Source organism: Rana temporaria, chromosome 13 (assembly GCF_905171775.1).
Source record: "Rana temporaria chromosome 13, aRanTem1.1, whole genome shotgun sequence".
Lineage (NCBI taxonomy): Eukaryota > Metazoa > Chordata > Amphibia > Anura > Ranidae > Rana > Rana temporaria.
Window position 1 is genome coordinate 73746579 of NC_053501.1, and position 20012 is coordinate 73766590.

General features: G+C 44.4%; 1 protein-coding gene across 1 annotated transcript in view; it reads right to left on the reverse strand.

Moving 5' to 3' along the window:
• The window catches only part of CHP1 (calcineurin like EF-hand protein 1), a 56776-nt gene that overhangs the window by 26055 nt on the left and 10709 nt on the right, over window positions 1-20012 (reverse strand). Inside the window, 1 exon segment of the mRNA XM_040333362.1 lies at window positions 17019-17091. Coding sequence (XP_040189296.1) covers window positions 17019-17091 — 73 coding nt within the window.

The window sequence follows — 20012 nt, forward strand, 5'->3', positions numbered from 1 at the left end:
AGGATGCATGAAGGTAAAAAAAAACACGAAGGTTTACAACCCCTTTAAGGACAGGTGAGGAATATAGAAGCAGAGTATCCGGTGTCCAAGCAAAATAAACCATGTTTAGAACTCTAAGTCAATGGCCAGTTGAAGCTGGAGGAGCACAGGGTCTCCAACATCCACCAGATCCGTGATATCATCAGAGAGGAGTGGAAGAGGCAAATATTTCAGTGGCAACCTGTGAAGCTCTGGTGAACTCCATCTGAAGGGATGGCATGGGTATGCTGTCTGTTCTGAGCAAATGTGCCCAGTGACATCACCGGCTGCGTGCAGTGTGAATATTTCCTAAACCGTGAGGGCTTGGGAGATGTCACTGTACCTACAGGTAAACCCCATTATGTAGGTACAAGTAATAAAAAAGAAACCCCCACACATTCCATCTACATACTTGTGTTTCTAACAAATGTCCATGAGTCCATGCTCTAGCACAGCCCACTCCATTCTTGCAGGTTATAGCCTTTTCCCATTTTGGGAGTGTCCATTTACCATTGATGCTGCCTCATTTAAACCCCCCCCCCATGGTCTAACAACATGGTCAGAGAAGACAGTCAGAAAGGATGACATTTTAGAATTACCAAGTCGGAATGTTGCATTAGGGAGAAGAAAGCTCTGATCCAAGTAGGATCTTCTTTAGAAGGAAGGAATGGCATGTGCAGGATAGGGGGTGCAAAAACCTTTATATTATCAAAGTTTTCAGTCAGTGGTAATATGCACAGTAGTGCAAGAAAGCAATAATACAAAATAAACACATACACACCTCAGCTTCCTGTAAAATATGCTGGCAGGCAACATCGCCCAACTCCAGCCTACATAGGTATATTTGTTCTCCTGTACCGGGATACAGACTAATCTATAGAACAGGGTTTGACAAATTTGCTTGGAATCTAGGAGCCAGCTAAAAAAGTTAGGAGCCAGAAAACGCACCCCGTCCCGACGAGCTTGCGCGCAGAAGCGAACATATACGTGAGCAGCGCCCGCATATGTAAACGGTGTTCAAACCACACATGTGAGGTATTGCCGCGATTGGTAGAGCGAGAGCAGTAATTCTAGCCCTAGACCTCCTCTGTAACTCAAAACATGCAACCTGTAGATTTTTTTAAACGTCGCCTATGGAGATTTTAAAGGGTAAAAGTTTGTCGGCATTCCACGAGCGGACGCAATTTTGAAGCGCGACAGGTTGGGTATGAATTTACTCGGCGTAACATTATCTTTCATATTATTAAAAAAAAAAAATGGGGATAATTTTACTGTTGTCTTATTTTTTTAATTAAAAAAAATAATTTATTCCCCAAAAAGTGCGCTTGTAAGACCGCTGCGCAAATACGGCGTGACAGAAAGTATTGCAATGATCGCCATTTTATTCTCTAGGGTGTTAGGATAAAAAATATATATAATGTTTGGGGGTTCCAATTAGAGGGAAGAAGATGGCAGTGAAAATAGTGAAAAATGACATTAGAATTGCTGTTTAACTTGTAATGCTTAACTTGTAATACCAATGGCTCACCACCAGATGGCGCCAGCTCACAAAAAAATGTTTTTTATTTTTTGCCCACCTTCCAAGCCAAGTCGCCAGGACACTATTTCTAGTCGCCATGGCGACCTGGCGCCCGGGATTTGTCGAGCCCTGCTATAGAACATTACTATCCTGCATAGAAACACATAAAAAAAAAATAAAAAAAAACCCTTACTCAGTCTCCCCAGGATTTCATCTACAAATACTGTAGCCGCTGACTTGATAAAATGACGCTCAACAGTTCAAGGATCCAGCGCCTTCCTCACCAGTCTTCGGGTTCCCGACGTCAACAGGTTTACCAAGGAAAGCAGGCTGACTCCTTGTAGCTTCACAGCTGGCTTCCACTGCACATGATGCACTTTGCGCATGGACACACACACGCACATCCTTTTGGGTGAAGTTTCACTTTAAAGCGAAGGTCCACACAAATTTAACTTCATCATTGCATTGAACCGATGTGCAAATGGAAAAAACTTTTTTGCTGTGGGTTTACCTTTTTAGCAGTCTTTATTGTGGCACTTCCTGTGTCTGACCCCCGCGGGAGTAGGCGTGCATCTTCTTCTTCATTCCCAGTGGCGCACTGTCTCCTGGGAGCTAAGTGTCAGCATTCATAGGAGTTAGTGCGGATCACCACTGCGAAATTTCGAGCGATTTCAAAACTGGAATTTACGCCGGTCACGTTATGAGGGCGTATCAAAAACCGCTATTTTAAATGAGGGCAAGCAAGTACATTTTCCCATTACTACCTCAACACACGAGGCAAACGCTCAAAAGTTCACCATCTGACCTGCAGACTGCTTAGTTTTTATTACCTTTCCTCTGCCGCTTTCTCCCCGTACCGAGCTTTGCATGGTCTGTGTTTGGTCTGTATTTTTTGTTGCCATAACACTGGGCGGGAACTTAGACGCCGCCCATTGTGATGGCAACCTGGAAGTTTACAACTCTGTGCCGTTAACACTGAGCATGCGCAGGAACAAGTGGTGAATGCTGGTAGCTCAGCATCCAGGAAGTTAATGCTTGTGGGCTTCACATGCCCACAAGCAAGATGGAACCACAAATTTAAGAGTTTGTTTTTAAATTGAAACCGGACATCGGGGGAGATAGTCAACTCAAAAAGGGAGTGAAACATTGTGATTAAAGGGGTGTTCCAGACTTTTTTAAAGTTTATTAAGGGTCAGCAGCTACAAAAAGTGTAGCTGCTGGCTTTTATTAATAAACAGACACTTACCTGCTCCACGGTTCCAGCTCCTCGCCCCCCCTCGTCGGCCAGCGTCTTCATTCCTAGTGTGGGCACCCGGCAGTGACAGCGAGCGGCGCCGTCCGATTGGACAGGCGCTCGCCTACAGGGAGGGTCTGCAATAAGGCGATTAAACTATTCGCCTTACCAGCCCCTCGGCGGAAGGAGGAAGTGGGACAGGAAGTTCCACTCCTCCTGAAGCCACCAAATGTGCCATGTAAGGGGGCAAGGAGTGGATTAAGCGGAAGTTCCATTTTTAGGTGGAACTCCGCTTTAAGTACATGTCTGAATGGTTGGGGAAAAAATAAACTATAAATTAAAAAAGTCGGTGGACCTCCGCTTTAAGAACCAAACCAGTTGTGAAACATGTCTAATCGTGATAGTAGTGCCTACATGATACACTGATACCACAGATCAGAGCCTGATTGCACAGGTTTATATTTAGGTCAAAGGTCCATTTCAAACCTGTTACGCTCACCACACAATCTGATTGTACAATCTTTTAGATCTACCAACAACGCAAGGGTCTGCCTGATTAGATACAATACTAGGTAGGTCCTCATATTACATACAATAGTTTTGGTAAATCTAAAGTTGGCTGTACGTTTAGATTGTAACATGTATGTATGTATGTATGTATGCCCTTAACTACTTCTGACCTGCGCTATAGCCGAAAGACTGCTACAGCGTGGGCTTACTTTTCCGGGAGTGACATAATGTCCTCCAGTGATCACACTGCCCCTGCGGCGCACGGACAGCGCACTCTAGCTGAGTCCGAAGGGTTCAGTGATCAATCACAGATCGGGGTAAAGGGCCAATCACAGTAGCCCTTTACCATGTAATCAACTATTCAATGACAGTTGATCACGATGTAAGCACAAGACAATTATCGGCTTTCCTTTCCTCACGCTGAGCCACTGACAGACTGTCCTTCTCCAGTCAGCCCAGCCCCCATACAGTTAGAAATATCTCCCAGGGAACACACTTATCCCCTTCATCACCCCCGATTGTTAACCCCTTCCCTGACAGTGAAATGTATACAGTAAATCAGTGGCCATTTAGCTCCGATTGCCGTTAATGGTCCCAAAAAAAAAAAAAAAAGCCATAAATCTATCTTAGTTTATAGACGCTGTAACTTTTGCGCAAACCAATCAATTTGCTCCTAATGCGATTTTTACCAAAAATATGTAGCAGACTATATTGGCCTAAACTGAGAAAGGAATTTTGTTTTTTTAATTGGGATATTATAGCAAACAGTAAAATAGTTTCTCAAAAAAAAAAAAAAAAAAAGTTTGTGGGGGGGAAATTTTGTTTGGGTGCAACGTCGCATGACCGTGCAATTGTCAGGTAAAGCAACGCAGTGCTATATCGCAAAATATGGCCTGGTCATTAAAGAGGCAAATTTTTCTGGACCTTATGTGGTTAAAAAAACAGAAAAATTTCATATGGGTACAGTGTTGCATGAAAAGCAGAAATCGAATTTCCAGGCAAACTTTACAGTGTAAAATAGACAGATTATATATATATATATATATTTTTTTTTCTCTCTATCAAATTATAATGGCTAAAACTAAACAGACAAAGCACAATGGAGGGTTGATTTACTAAAGGCAAATCCACTCTGCACTACAAGTGCACTTGGAAGTGCAGTCGCTGTAAATCTGAGGGGAAGATCTGAAATGGGGGGAAGTTCTGCTGATCATCCAATCAAGTACAAGCAAAAAATGCAGTTTTTTTTTTTTTTCTTTCCCTTGCATATTCCCCTCAGATCTACAGCGACTGCACTGCCAAATGCACTTGCCTTTAGTAAATAAACCCCCAATGCATTCTAGTCAGCAAGCAAACAGTGTATTAGGCAATTCATCCTGTATACTGTGCGCTGTTTGTTTTGGAACACAGAGTATCTGAATGTTTTACTAAATGCATGGAAAAACAAATGTGTGAGACTTGAATAAGCTTCCTGGAACCACAAAACACATAGAGACAGAGAATAGAAAATTTCCATTAACATCCCCACTCAGATAAACAAAAAATGTATAATATAGTGAGTGAGTGAATACACACACACACGCACACACACACACGCACACACACACACACACACTTTCGCCAAGTGTTTCTTGGAATTAGAGTCAACTATACCCGGTTTTGTATTCTATTGAAACTCCGGTTTTAAAGCGGTAGTTAAAGCGGGGGTTCACCCTATCGACGGGAAATTTTTTTTTTTTTTTTATTTTACCTTAAAATCAGGCATTGTAGCGCGAGCTACAGTATGCCTGTCACGAATTTTTTACCGCCGTACTCACCTTGTAGTCGTCCATCGAAGATTCCGGGGAATGGGCGTGCCTATGGAGACGGAGGATGATTGACGGCCGGCTCTGGCGCGTCACGCTTCTCCGGAAATAGCCGAAATAGGCTCGGTCTTCACGACGCGTGCGCATAGCCTGTGCGCAGGCGCCGTGAAGAGCCGAGACCTACTCCGGCTGTCTTCGGGGAGAGTGACGTGCCAGGGCCGGCCGTCAATCATCCTCCCTCTCCATAGGCACGCCCATTCCCCGCGGGAGCCGGAATCTACGATGGACGACTACAAGGTGAGTACGGGGTTAAAAAAAAAAATTGGGACAGGCATACTGTAGCTCGCGCTACAATGCCTGTCTCGATGGTAAAATGTGTCGGGGGGGGGGGGGGGGGGGGGGTGTGAACTACCGCTTTAAGTCTTTTTTCACTTTTACCTACAGGCATGCGCTCCGAGTGCCCGGCTGAGGGGCCGGCAGATGCTGCCAGAAAAGAAGTCTCCCTCACACATGCGTGGGAGCGACGACATCGCGGCTCCGGCCACTCACAGCGACGAAGCTGCAATACCCCCGAAGACACACCGAGGGAAAATGTCAGCTCCCTCAGTTTGGACCAAGATCACCTGCTGACGCCTCGTTCTAAGGCAACTATCTCATAATGAGCTAGTATGCATTGCATACTAGCTCATTATGCCTTTTGCCTTAGTTTACAAAAAATAAATAAAAAATCCGCAGGTTTACAACCGTGTAGAAGGGACTCTTGGTGCCATTAAAAGGCGAGGTTGTAAAAGACAGTTTCACGTTACAAGTCATACCCTGGCAAGATTGAGCACAGCAACAAGACAGTCATTTATACTGAATCATCAAGGTCTTTCAGGTAAAGATTTCAAAGCAGACCGGTTTCAAGATATGTTGTACAAGCTCGTTGTCTTCACCCACTTTTTACAGCTGAAAAACTCCTTTTAAAACCCACTAAGGCCCCATTCACACTAATGCGTTTTTTGGTGCATTTCGCAGAAAAGCAGGGAAATTTTTTAACATGGGTTCCTATGGAACATGTTCACATCAATGCTTTTTTGTGCCTCTGCGTTTTTGGAAAGGGTCGGGGACTTTTTTTTCCCCCACAAAAATTCAATGGACCCGCATCCAAAACGCAAGTACCACGTTTTTACCGCGATTTGCGTTTTTTTTTTTTAACCTGTTTATAGCTGGTTGTTAAAGGAAATGTAAAAAAAATTAAATTGATGGCAAAAAAATAAATAAAATAAAAGCAAATCGCGGTAAAAACACACGTCAAAAAACGCAGCAAGCACCGCAAAAATGCTCAAAAGCAACATGCATAGGTGTGAATCGAGCCCATTGCTGTGTTTTTCCCATCCAGAAAACACCCATCAAAAATCGCTGATAACAGCCCATGCGTGCATGGACACAAAGGGGTAGATCCACGTACAACGGCGCATTATTGAGCCGGGCGTAGCGTATCCAAGATACACTACGCCGCTGTAACTTACTTTTTGTTGCTTCGAATCCTCAATGAATTTGCGCCTGAAGTTACGGCGGCGTAGTGTATCTCTTGCGGCGTAAGAGCGCGGAATTCAAATGGATGTAATGGGGGCTTGTTTTATGTAAATACGTCGTGACCCGACGTAAACAACGTTTTTTTTTTTAAAACTGCGCATGCGCCGTCCCTGGGGGTATCTCAGTGCGCATGCTCGAAATTTGACCGGAAGAAGCCAATGCTTACGACGGTGACGTCATTCTACGCAAATTCCTATTCACGATCGACTTGCGTAAAAAAAAAATAATTGTACGCGGGAACGACCGCCATACTTAACATTGAGTACGCCTCATAACAGCAGCTTTAACTATACGTCGGAAAAAGCCGAACGAAAACGACGTAAAAAATGCGCCGGGCCGACGTACGTTCGTGGATCGCCGTAACTAGCTCATTTGCATACTCAACGCGGATTTCGACGGGAACGCCACCTAGCGGCCTGCGAAAAATTGCAGCTTAGATCCGATGGCGTACTAAGACGTACGCCTGTCGGATCGATCCCAGATGCCGTCGTATCTTGTTTTGTGGATACAAAACAAAGATACGACGCGGGAAATGTAAAATTACGCCGGCGTATCAGTAGATACGCCGGCGTAATCCTTTTGTGGATCTGCCCCATAACATTCAGTGGAGTTTACTGTGTGCAGAAAAAACCCCACACACAAACCTGCAGGTGAATTTTACATTTCAATACATTTTTAGTGATCAGACCCCCTTCCCCTGTCAGCCAGAAGAGTCATTTTGGCCCAAAAAAACACTGCGGCCTCATTTACACAGGCATTGTCAAACCTGTATGCATTTAGCGGACGTAAAAACGCACAGAGATATATGTATTGTTTTGTCAACTACGCCATTCACACTGTTTAGGTGCGGACGGTCCAACATGCATTTATAGGACAATTCTTTGCTTCCAGGATCCAATTAGAATCTCTAAACCTGGCAAAACTGAAACATCTAAAATGCAGGCAAAAGTGATTACAATAATCCCAGATGACTTTTTAGAAAAAGCTAAAATTGAAGGTGCGCCAGCGTCCATGAGCCTTCTCATCTGAATATGTGCATGAACTACATTGTACTGTAAGAAGAAAACCCCCACACAATGCATCAGAAATGTGACCTTATCACCCGACACGATCTTATTGAACGTGCCTAACTACTTGCTCATCAAAAAAGTTAAACATTTACCCAAGTTAACATTCTCAAGGCAATTACATGCCTTTTAGCAGCAGTTTACTATAATTAAACCTTTAATGGAGGCACAGTTTGCAATTAAGTTGCAAGCAAAATTGCTGTCACTATGTACGTAATTACGTTTTGTAAGTAATTAAAAACGCACCATCCAGCACGGACCCGTTAAAGCAGGTTTTTATTCCCTTGGAGATAACTATCCTAGACCTCTATGCAACATAATATGCCTAAAAGTGATTTCAGGTCACTTTGTATGGCAACATCTGAATTGTAAACATAATTTTCGAAAAAGTCAATACAAAAGGGCAAGTTTTATTAAAGCGGAGGTTCACCCTCAAAATTAACTTTTTTGCTAACCTATCTCTAGCCTTAATAAAGGCTTGTAGCATTGTCATTTTTTAATGTGTACACTTACCTGTCTTCAGCCGCACTTCCGGGTCTTCTTCCTTGCGGGGAGTGGGCGCGTCGCTCCTTTTCCCCCAGATGGGGGGAGCTCTGCATAGATGATTGACGTGCGCGTCATCGCCTTCCGAAAATATCCGACGGGGACTCGGCTCTTTACGGCGCCTGCCGTGTAGAGCTGACTGCGCAGGCGCCGTAAAGTGCCAAGTCCCCCTCGGATATTTTCGGAAGGCGATGACGCGCACGTCAATCATCTATGCAGAGCTTAGGAACGCCTACTCCCCGGGGGAGCGAGAACCCGGGTGAAAATGACGGAAAAAGTAAGTACAGACCAAAAAAAATAAAAAAATCCAGCATACTGTTGATGTCAGCAGTATACTGGATAAAACAGTCAATAGATATTTTAGGGTGAACCCCCGCTTTAAGGAGCGCACAAAGGTAAGCCGTGTCTCCCAATAAGGACAAGAGGTCAGGTGAGGGTTTTCTGTTTAACTCCAATGAAAAAGAGAAGAAAAAAGAAAAAAGAAAAAAAAAAAAAACACAGCCTCAGGTTTCCCGTTTTTAGCTGACAGGAGCGGCACCCAGTGTAGTCTTCTGCTGCAACATTGTGCATTCAGATGATGCGTATGTGCGATGTGTTGTGCATTCATGCCCATATTCTCAAACCAGTCTGCTCATTCTGACATCAACAAAGCATTTTCACCAACACAACTGCCGCTCACTGGATATTTTCTCACCATTCACTGTAAACCCTAGAGATGGTTGTGTAAGAAACTCCCAGTAGATCAGCAGTTTTTGAAATACTCAGACAAGCCCAGTGATGAGAACCCCTCCTGCGATCCCAATGGCATAAGAGAAACACCTGAAAGGGTCTGGAGTGCAATTGGGCCCATGGCACCCCTGGGATGGCTGCAGTCATTAACCAATAACTGCATGATACGCCGAAGAGAGGTCTGCGGGAGAAATTTGAAGGCCTGCATGGAGAGAAGTTTCAAAATGTTCTCCTCTGGAAGAAAAATCTTCTGGGCAACAGAGTCTATTAGATAACCCAGAAAAAGTATGGCACCAGACAAGACTTCTGTTGGTTGACCTTCCACCCCAGTTTCTGGGTGCTGCTAAGAGACCGAAAGAAAGGGCATTGAACTGCCAATGACTCGGCCCGTTTTCCATGAGAATCGCAAGTCTGAGCAACCTTTGGTGGCTTTGGCAGATTGGAACAAGGTGAGGGGGAAAATCTGTTATGTAAAAAATAATAATTTATCCCCCCCCCCCCATGCACATTTATGTCCTCATCACAACCCCCCATTGTACATTTGTGTCCCCCTCAGAGCCCCCCCCCCCTCAGGCACGTTTATGTCCCCATCACAGCCCCCCCATGCACATTTATGTCCCCCTCAGAGCCCACCCATGTACTTTTATATCCCCTCAGACCCCCCCCCCCCCCATGTACTTTTATATCCCCATCACAGCCCCCTCAGGCACATTTATGTAATCACAGCCCTCATGTACATTTGTGTCCCCCTCAGAGCACCCCCCCCCCCCCCATGTTATTTTGCTGTCCCCCTTCAAAGCCCCCTTAATCACACATTTATGTCCCTTTCAGAGCCTCCCCCCCCCCCATGCACAGTCATGTCCCCATTACAGCCCCCTACCCCTTATTTATATCCCCCTCAGAACCCCCCCCCCCCCCTAGCACATTTGTAACCCCATCAGAAATCCCTATGTATCACCACCTTCAGTGCAGATCTGCTGCTCCTCCCAGCTCCGGTCCTGCTGTTACTTGGGTACCTTAAGTAAGATGTTGTAACAGGACTCTAATGAAGTACTTCATTGGTTGCTAGGTGGTCCTAGCAACCAATAGCACAGTACAGCACCAGGAGGGGTGGGCTGTGTCAGGTTGCAGGACCTGCTCTGTACAGTGCGGAGCGGAGTACGCAGCGAAAGTCCTGCAACCCGATAAAGTTTAAAGAGATCGATCCCTGCAGTGAGTGAGGACTCAAGCTGCGGGCCGGAAAAGACATTCCAGCGGGCCGCAGTTTGTAGACCCCTGGTTTATATGTTTCCAAAGGGACGCAGAAAACAAGATTTTAGGATACTTGGAAGAAATGGCTAGAATTTAAACATTCCCCGAATTATCTGGGAATTATGGGGAATGGAGGGAGTACTTAGGGCTTGTCCCCTGATGCCCACCTCCCCCCCTCATGAAGGAAAGGAATTAATCCCCCCCCCCCCTTTTTTTCTTTGCACAATTTGAAGGAGGAAAGTAATGGGGATAGAGAGATGAGAATCTCTCCTCTATACCCCTTGAAAGTAAAGAGAAAAAGACATGGGTAAGAGGTAGGGTTGTCCCGATACCACTTTTTTAAGACTGAGTACAAGTACCGATGCTTTTTTTCAAGTACTCGCCGATACCGAATACAGATACTTTTTTTTAAATGTGTCCCCAAATGCAGCCATGTCCTCCCATATGCAGCCATGCCCCCCCCCCCATATGCAGCCATTTCCCCCCCACAGATGCCGCCATGTCCCCCCCACAGATGCCGCCATGTCCCCCCCACAGATGCCGCCATGTCCCCCCCACAGATGCCGCCATGTCCCCCCACAGATGCAGCCATGTCCCCCCACAGATGCAGCCATGTCCCCCCACAGATGCAGCCATGTCCCCCCACAGATGCAGCCATGTCCCCCCACAGATGCAGCCATGTCCCCCCACAGATGCAGCCATGTCCCCCCATATAAGCAGCCATGTCCCCCCATATATGCAGCCATGTCCCCCCATATATGCAGCCATGTCCCCCCATATATGCAGCCATGTCCCCCCATATATGCAGCCATGTCCCCCCATATAAGCAGCCATGTCCCCCCCCCCCCCCCCTTACCTGCATGCTGCCGCGCCGCTAATACGAGCGGGGAACATTACGCTTTCATTTGAATAGCTGTAATGATTCGCGCCACACTGCTTCTAGACACTCCCCCTTGCTCGGGATTGGACAGATCACCCGAGCAAGGGGGAGTGTCTATACGCGGCGCGGCGGGAACATTACAGCTATTCAAATGAAAGCTATAATGTTCCCCGCTCGTATTAACCAGGCGGCCGACGGGATGCGGTGTAGCGGCAGCGACGGCGGCGGCAGCGGGGGGGCTGAGTATTCTATTTAGGCATCGGCGGTATTTGCGGGAGTACAAGTACTCCCGCAAATACTCTGTATCGGTCCCGATACCGATACTAGTATCGGGACAACCCTAGTAAGAGGGGTATAGATGTGTTTATATTGGGGTAATGTAGTTCACATAAAGCTATAAGAAGGTGAAAAGGAAAGAAGGAAACTCCTTCCTTTTTTTCTCTTTGCACAATTTGAAGGATAGTAATGGGACAGAGAGATGGGAAGCTCTCCCCTCTCAAAAGTAAAGATAAATGGACACGGGCAAGAGGGGGTATAGATTTGGGGCAACGTTTCTCACATAAAGATAGGATGGAGAGATAGAGAATATCTCTCTCAAAAATATATATAAAATCACACAAGGACCCCTACACATTATCCATAGGAAGACAATGCTCCAGAAAAAAAAAGGCAGTTTGGTTCCTTGAAGACCACGCATATACAAGAGGTTCTGCCAGTGTTTCAATATATGGCTATACACCCGTCATCTCACAAACTTTTACTTGAAGGTTTAAAGGCAAATAAAGTTCCACTCCTACTGAGGAAAACCAGACTAAAGCAGTTTACGGATTATAGAGGATACATAACTAAAAGACACACACACACACACACACACACACACACACACACACACACTATGTGGAGAAGTGTCCAAAAAAATAAATAAAAAAAAATTAGCTGTCAGAGAGTGCCTCAGCTATCAAATGTATCAGACAAAAGATTGACATGTAAATATTATAGTGTAGCAGTGTTGCACACTTTGCATATTTGATTGCTTTGACATTAACCACTTAAGGATCTTGCCTGTTTTTCAGACTTGGTGTTTACAACATTAAAACTTTTTTTTGCTAGAAAATTACTTAAAACCCCCAAACATTATATATATTTTTTTTCTAACACCCTAGAGAATAAAATGGCGGTCATTGCAATACTTTTTGTCACACCGTATTTGCGCAGCGGTCTTACAAGCGCACTTTTTTTGGAAAAAATTCACTTTTTTTAATTAAAAAAAAAAAAAAAAAAACAGTAAAGTTAGCCAATTTTTTTTGATATTTTATATATTGTGAAAGTTAATGTTACGCCAAGTAAAATGATAGCCAACATGTCACGCTTCAAAATTGCGCCCGCTCGTGGAATGGCCTCAAAATTTTACCCTTGAAAATCTCCATAGGCGACATTTAAAAAACAATTCTACAGGTTGCATCTTTTGAGCTACAGAGGGGGTCTAGGGCTAGAATTATTGCTCTCGCTCTAACGATCACGGTTATACCTCATTTGTGTGGTTTGAACGTATGCGTTCGCTTCTGCGCGCGAGCTCGTCAGGACCGGGAGCTTTAAAGAAAAATATTTTTTATTTTGTTTTCTTCTTTTTTTTTGTGTAAAAAGGGTCACTTTTATTCCTATTACAAGGAATGTAAACATCCCTTGTAATAGAAAAAAGCATGACAGGTCCTCTTAAATATGAGATCTGGGGGTCAAAAAGACCTCAGATCTCATATTTAGACTAAAGAGCAAAAAAAAAAAAAAAAGTGTCATTTGAAAAAAGGACGAGAAAATATGCCTTTAAAGTGGTTGTAAACCCTTATTTTTCACTTTTACCTACAGGTAAGTCTATAATAAGGCTTACCTGTAGGTATGAATATCTCCTAAACCTGTACGGTTTAGGAGATATTCCCCTCGCAATGCACCGCTGATTGCAGCAGCGCATGCGCAGGGGGAATCCACGGCGAAAGGACCAGCAGCCGCCGGACCTTGTCGATTTTAAATCTTCCACGCGCGGGAGTGACGTCATCGCCGCTCCAGCCAATCACAGCGCTGGAGCGGCGATACCCGGAAGACACGCCTTGAGCAAGACGACATCTCGCTCGGCGTGGACCAGGCAAGTGTTCTTCACCTCGTCCTGAGGTAAGCATTTCATAATCAGCTATTATGCGGTACATACTAGCCGATTATGCCTTTTGCCTTGCAGGTTTAAAAAAAAAAATAAAAAAAAAATAAATAAAAAAAATCGCTTTAAGCAGCATGGGCGGAAGTGACGTTTTGACTTTGCTTCCGCCCCGCTATTGAGACAGGTGGGGGCCATCTTGCCCTCACTCGTATCCCAGCCGAGCAGGGGACAGGACATGATCGCCTTCGCCGCTGCCGACAGCTCCAGTAAGCGGCGGAGGGCACGGGAGAGCAGCCTATACCCTTGGCGAAAACTGATCTCGCTCACAGGAAAGATGGATATCTCGGTTGTGGCAGCGGCTGCTGTCGTTACCGAGATATCCATCTTTAAAATTATGACGTATATTTTTACGTAAGCGGGTCCTTAAGTGGTTAAAGAACATTTAAGGTTCTGTTAAATACCTATGGAAACCAATGAAAACTTTATCCAGACACCAATTTTATCACCTTGAACTGAGGAAGTGGCAATTTAAAGCCACAAAACGCATTTTATTTGGTGAAATAAAGTAATTGGATGTTTTACTAAAGCAGACTCCTCATGTCTATCCTTTGAACAACCTCATTGGGCGCCTCTGCCAATCAAACTACCTACGGGCTCTTTTTGTGCTTGGGACACACTGTACAGACAAATCTGAGCAACATAAGAAATGCTGCAAAAAAACTTTTGGGTTCCATGTATAAAAATAATAAAAAATAAATAAAAAGGGGCTATGCAGCCAATTCTTTAAAATCCAGATAAAACTGGCTCTATGGAAGTTGTCTGTACCACACAGAGCACATCAGTTGCAGCAGACACTGCTTGCAGCCTACAGGGCATGGATGGTTAGTGGGTCTTTTGGGAGGCATGAACATTACACAGACAGCAAGACCGCCTGCTACGATGCCCGACTATAAATATGCCTAGGCACATGTGGTGGTAATGGTAGGGGGGGTTAAAAAGCAGCAATGTTTTCCACCAAGCCCCACCTTTCCCTATTCTATTCGAGTCCGATTCATTTTATTAAAGGTGCAATAAGACATTCCTAATGAGGGTCAATCCAGAAGGTGAGTGTGCGCCCAACTCAAAAAGAGAATTGCTGGAGGTGTCTGCTATCACACAATCTGTTTTCACCGAATTGAACGGTTTATGTGGACTTTATCTGGATTGGTGGATTGTATTAGGACTGTTACATGGCGATTTTGTATTATTCTTCTTCAGGATTTATATAGCGCCAAAAGTGCAGTGCTTTACAACATGGGGACACACAGTACAGTTACCATACAATTCAATACAGGAGGGATTAGAGGGCCCTGCTTGTTAGCTTCCAATCTATAAATTATATACTTGCAGTGGAACCTCGGATTGCGAGCAATGCGGTTAACGAGCGTTTCGCAATAGGAGCACTGTATTTTGAAAAATCCCGACTCGGTTTGCAAGTGTTGTCTCGCAAAAGGAGCAGGATTCAAGTCAAAGCGCTGTGCAGTACTGCGTTTTGGCCTGAGGTGTGGGGGGGGGGCCGAGCCAATAGGAAAACCTCAGAAATACTCAGTTCCTGAGCCTTTCAGAGTTCAGCCAAGCTATCCCTGGGCCTTCCCGGGTGTTTCCGAGGCTCTCCGGCACCCTCCCCCCCAGCTCTAGCCACATGTGGTATTGCATGCAATTGAAGTCAATGCGGAAGATATTTTAGTTTCCATTGACTTCTATGGGGAAACTCACTTTGCTACGCAAGTACTTTGGATTAAGAGCATTCTCCTGGAACGGATTATTTGTATTTATGTGGCACAATTTTGTTTTTTGTTATGAATCAATGCAGCATATTTCTATACACCTGAACGGAAAAAAAAAAAAACAACACACACACACACACACACGCCTTAGGGAATTAGCCGTTACAGGTAACTGGTCATACACTGCATAGTCTCTGCAAGTTAGGCTTCAGAATGTTTATTTCACATCTAAAGCACAGACAAGATTTATGCAATATAATACTAATAAATCTTTGCTTACGTAGAAGCTTAAAATTCCTACCAGAGGTTTACTAGTACCAATTAAGGGCCCTTTCACACGTGCGGAACGTATGTCCGCATTTTCATCCGCCTGTTTGCGGATGAAAACGGGACATACATGGGTCCCTATGTGATTACGGGTGTCAGCGGATGAACATCCGCTGACACCCGTAATTTGTCCGCCTCCACAAAGATCCGCATTTGCAGACAGAAGAAATCCTATTTTTTTTCCGTCTGCCGGATCGGATGAACACGGACATACGGTCCGTGTTCGTCCGATCCCCCATAGGGTAGAGCAGAGGAAAGACAGGGCGGTCCCTGCACAGTGTGCGGGGATCGCCCTGTCAGCTGCCAGCTCAGCGGGGATTTTACGGACACACGGAGCAGATCATTACTGATCCGCTCCGTGTGAAAGGGCCCTTAGGAGGAAGACACCACATTTGTCACCTGGAGGAAATCTATAAAAACAAGGGAAGGACATGTTGGGGTTGTTTACTAAAACTGGTGCAGGTCTTCATAGAAACCAATCATCTTCAGGGTTTTTTGTCACAGCTTCAATTGAACAAGCTGAAGTTAGAAGCCGATTGGCTACCATGCACAGTTTTAGTAAATCTCCTGTGCCAACTCCATGCAGACAGTATCCTTGATGTACAAATAAAACCCAGATCCTAAAACATGGAAGGTACATGGCTTTGAGTTAATCATTCCACATGCTTCCTTCATTCATGAATAGTCTTTGTATCTGAACAATTCTTCCACCATTCAGTTAACCATTACAGCAAAAATAAGCTTTTTCTATATGGAAAAGCAAGCATGAGTATTTCAGCTACCCTTCATTGGCAGCCAGGAGTGGGAAAATGGAAAAAAAAAAAAAAAAAAAATGAAAGGAGGTACCGAAACTCACTTGACTCATTGAGCCCCCGTTCACGAATCGCATGCCAAATCTGAGCCTATTGTTGGCAACGCCCGAATCGGTGTGACACTAACTTTGCAGCACTGCACAGATTCCCAAAAGTAGTTCCTGCACTACTTTTGGTGACTTCATGCACAGATGTCTATTGAAATTGCCCCTGAAGCCACACAGATGTCTTTAAGCCCTGGTTCACACTGGGCTGCGGGAGTGAAGCCGTGCGAGTTCAGCTGAACTCGCACGATTTCACTCCCGCTGGCAGTCCCGATTTCGCCCGCGATTTAAGAGACATCTGTGCAGGTTTCTGCACAGATGTCTATGTAAATCGCGGCCCGAAATCGCAAAAAGTAGTACAGGAACTACTTTTTTAAATCAGTGCAGCGCCGCAGATGCGGCGTCGCACCGATTAGGACAGTGTTATTGCCGGCAAATGCCGCCGATTTGAGATGCGATTTCACATGTGAAATCGCATCTCAAATCGAAGGAAATCGTACTCAGTGTGAACCCGGGCTCAAACTGCCCCGAACTCACTCTGAAATGCAGGCTTGAAATCATAGGAGTTCAGCTCAACTCGCACAATCAGACTTCTCTGCAATCTACAAGCAGCCAAGACTGATCTGCTTTTATAATCCCCTGTTAAGTCATGTAATGTGGAAAGAGATCCCATGTAATTAAACATATACTGTAGGATAATCCGTTTTGTAGATTTGAAGAATGACAAAGTGATTTCCATTTGTAGGCAAGTGATTTGGGTGGATATTCTTGCAATTATGAAACACCCACCTTAAGGTTCCATTTTCGCCCTTATCGAGGCTGGTGAACCGGCTGTATAGACGTGTTATTTGGCTGTGAGAGACTGAGGAAAAAAGAAAAAAAACATAAGTTAGAAAGTTATGTTTTACACAAATATTTGCACTATTAAATTTAGGCTTGGAGGTGTTGCACTTGGCATTCAAAAATGACAAAAGAATTTTTCCAGTTCAGTTTGAGAACTAAATAAACTGGTTATTTCTAAACAAATTCTGAAATGTAGGTTCACAAAGCACCATTTTTTAAGGCCCCTTTAACATGGGGACAAAGTCCACCAGCTCAGTGGGAGAGCGCTCCCTTGATCTCCGCTGAGCCAGCAGATGACAGGTCCGTCTCTGCTCACTGAGCGGGGAGGGACCTGCCAGAGCCCCACTGATTGCTATGGGGAAAGCAGACAGCATGTCCATTTTCATCATATCTCATCCAATCCGCTGACGGATGTCTGAATGCAAGTTTGTCTTGAGCAGATCGGATGGCAGGCAGGTGTCAGCAGACACATCTCAGCTGATACCCACCTGCCCATAGGAGTCAATAGGTGGCCCGCTTGGATATGCCTGTAAAAACGGCCTGGCGGATCTGAGCGGGCTTGTCGTGTGAAAGGGGCCTAAAACATAATATATATATATATATATATATATATATATATATATATATATATATATATATATATATATATATATATACACATATACATATACATATACAATTTTTTTTAAATCGGGACAAGGAACGACAGTCAATGAGGTGTCCCTTCTGCTGCTGGCTATGGTTTTAGTTAGAATCCTAAGGTCCCTTTCACACTGATGGACCGATCAGGTTCACCTGTCAGTTTTTTAGTTGGACCCTATCGGACCATCCATTGCTCACTATGGAGCGGCCAATGTCAGGGACATTTTTCTGTTGACCCCCCAACAACAGACAATTCATTCCCCACCAGTCTGGTGAACTGGATTGGATGACAGTCAGATGGAAACAGACAGGCAGTCCGTTTCCATCCGACAGCCAATAGAGAACAGGAGGCTGTGTCTGCTTTGCATTAGCAGGCAGACACAGACCTGTCACCCGCCTGATTAGTGGAGAGATCTCCTGCTGAGCCAGTGGACCTGCTGGCAGACGCCGCCAGTGTGAAAAAGCCTAAATTCTTTGATGCCCCCTGCCCAGCAGTCAGTCTTCTGTTGCAGCGGTGGTAATATGAGCTGATTGATCTGTTACAGCCACTTGTCGAGAGATAACTATGGGTATAAAGTGATCCCGCGCTTATGGCCAGTAGTGATTACTGGAAATTAACTGCTGCCACTACGCCGTACAACCATCTGGGTGGAGTGTAAATGTAAACAAAAAAAATTAGAGGGTAGGTGTTGCGACTCCGGTGTGAGTTGAGGACATGTTGGTGAGACACTCTCTCCTCACTAGGGTGATCATGTCTCAGATCCCAATCTAAAGTGGAAACATAACTCATGTGCAAAATTAAATAAAAATCGAACATGTGTAAAATAAAGTGTGCTCAAAGTGCCAAGTGGTTCAGTAGTACAAGCCAGTGCTGGCATCACATATTCATAACATTGTGAACTAAATAAACCGTGATCATATACTGTCTGTCCAATTAAAAAAAAAAAAAAAAAATTCTATTTAGTTCTTGCTCCGCATAACCTTAACACCAGGGTCAGTAGACATCCCGAGAGAGGATTGTGGCTCCACCTGTTAAGGTTATGCGGTGCAAGAACTAAATAGAAAGGAAAAACTGACACTGAAAGCACGGATTCGGAGATTGCTACAGTAGCAAATACCGTGAAAGCGAGGTACCCCTGCAAGGGGCGAGTCGTTCTGGTGAGTGCAATACCTATAGGGGGCACTATAAGGATCACAAAGGCACGAACTTGAAGAGCACCTGTCACTTTATATCTTATAAATTAGTTTTTTCAATTGGACAGTATCCGATTACCGTTTAGTTGTTCACAATGTTATGAATATGTGCGATACCAGCACTGGATTATACTACTGAACCACTCACCACTTGGCACTTTGAGCACACTTGAATTTATGCATTTTCAATTTTAATTACATTTTGCACATGAGTTATGTTTCCACTTTAGATTGGGGTCTGAGACATGATCACCCTAGTGAGGAGAGAGAGTCTCATGGACATATCCTCAACTCACAACACAGGAATAGCGCCACAACTACATATTTTTCCTCCCCGAGAGATACTTATGCCTGTCTTTTTCTGGCCCTTCCTCCATTCATTGAAAGCTGTTCTTCAGATTCCATAAATGAAAAACAATTTATGGTTGAATGATGGGCAAAAAAAAAAAAAAAAAAAAAAAAAAAAAAGGTACACCTCCTCCATTCATAGATTGAATTTCACACTTCAAACTGACTAAAGTACTGTTCTTTATATCGATTTTTTTTTCGTTTTGCTAAACTTAGGCGAGCATCTGTGCAACATCCTTAATTGACAACTTGCACAAAAGCTTAAAGAGATCGTAAAGTCTTGAGTTTAATTTTTATTTTATTTTTATTAATAATAATAATAATAATAATAATAATAATAATAATAATAATAATAATAATAATAATAATAATAATAATAATAATAATAATAATAATGTTATACTTACCTCTGCAGTTAGTTTTGTACAGAGCCACCTGGATCCTCCTCTTCTTGGGACTCTTGTCACTGCTCGTGGCCCCTCCCTCCTATCCAGTGTCCCCACAGCAAGCAGCTTGCTATGGGGGCTCCCAAGCCGAGTCACAGCTCCCTGCGTCCATTCAGACACAGAGCCCAGTCCTGACCCCGCCCCCTTGTCCCCTGATTGACTTTGACAGCTGCAGGAGCCAGTGGCACTGCTGCCGTGTCTCAGCCAATCAGGAGGAGAGTCCTGGATGGCTACACTCGTAGACATTGCTGAAGAGAGATGGGGCTCAGGCAAGTCATTAATGGGTGGTGGGGAGGCTGCTTAACAGTTT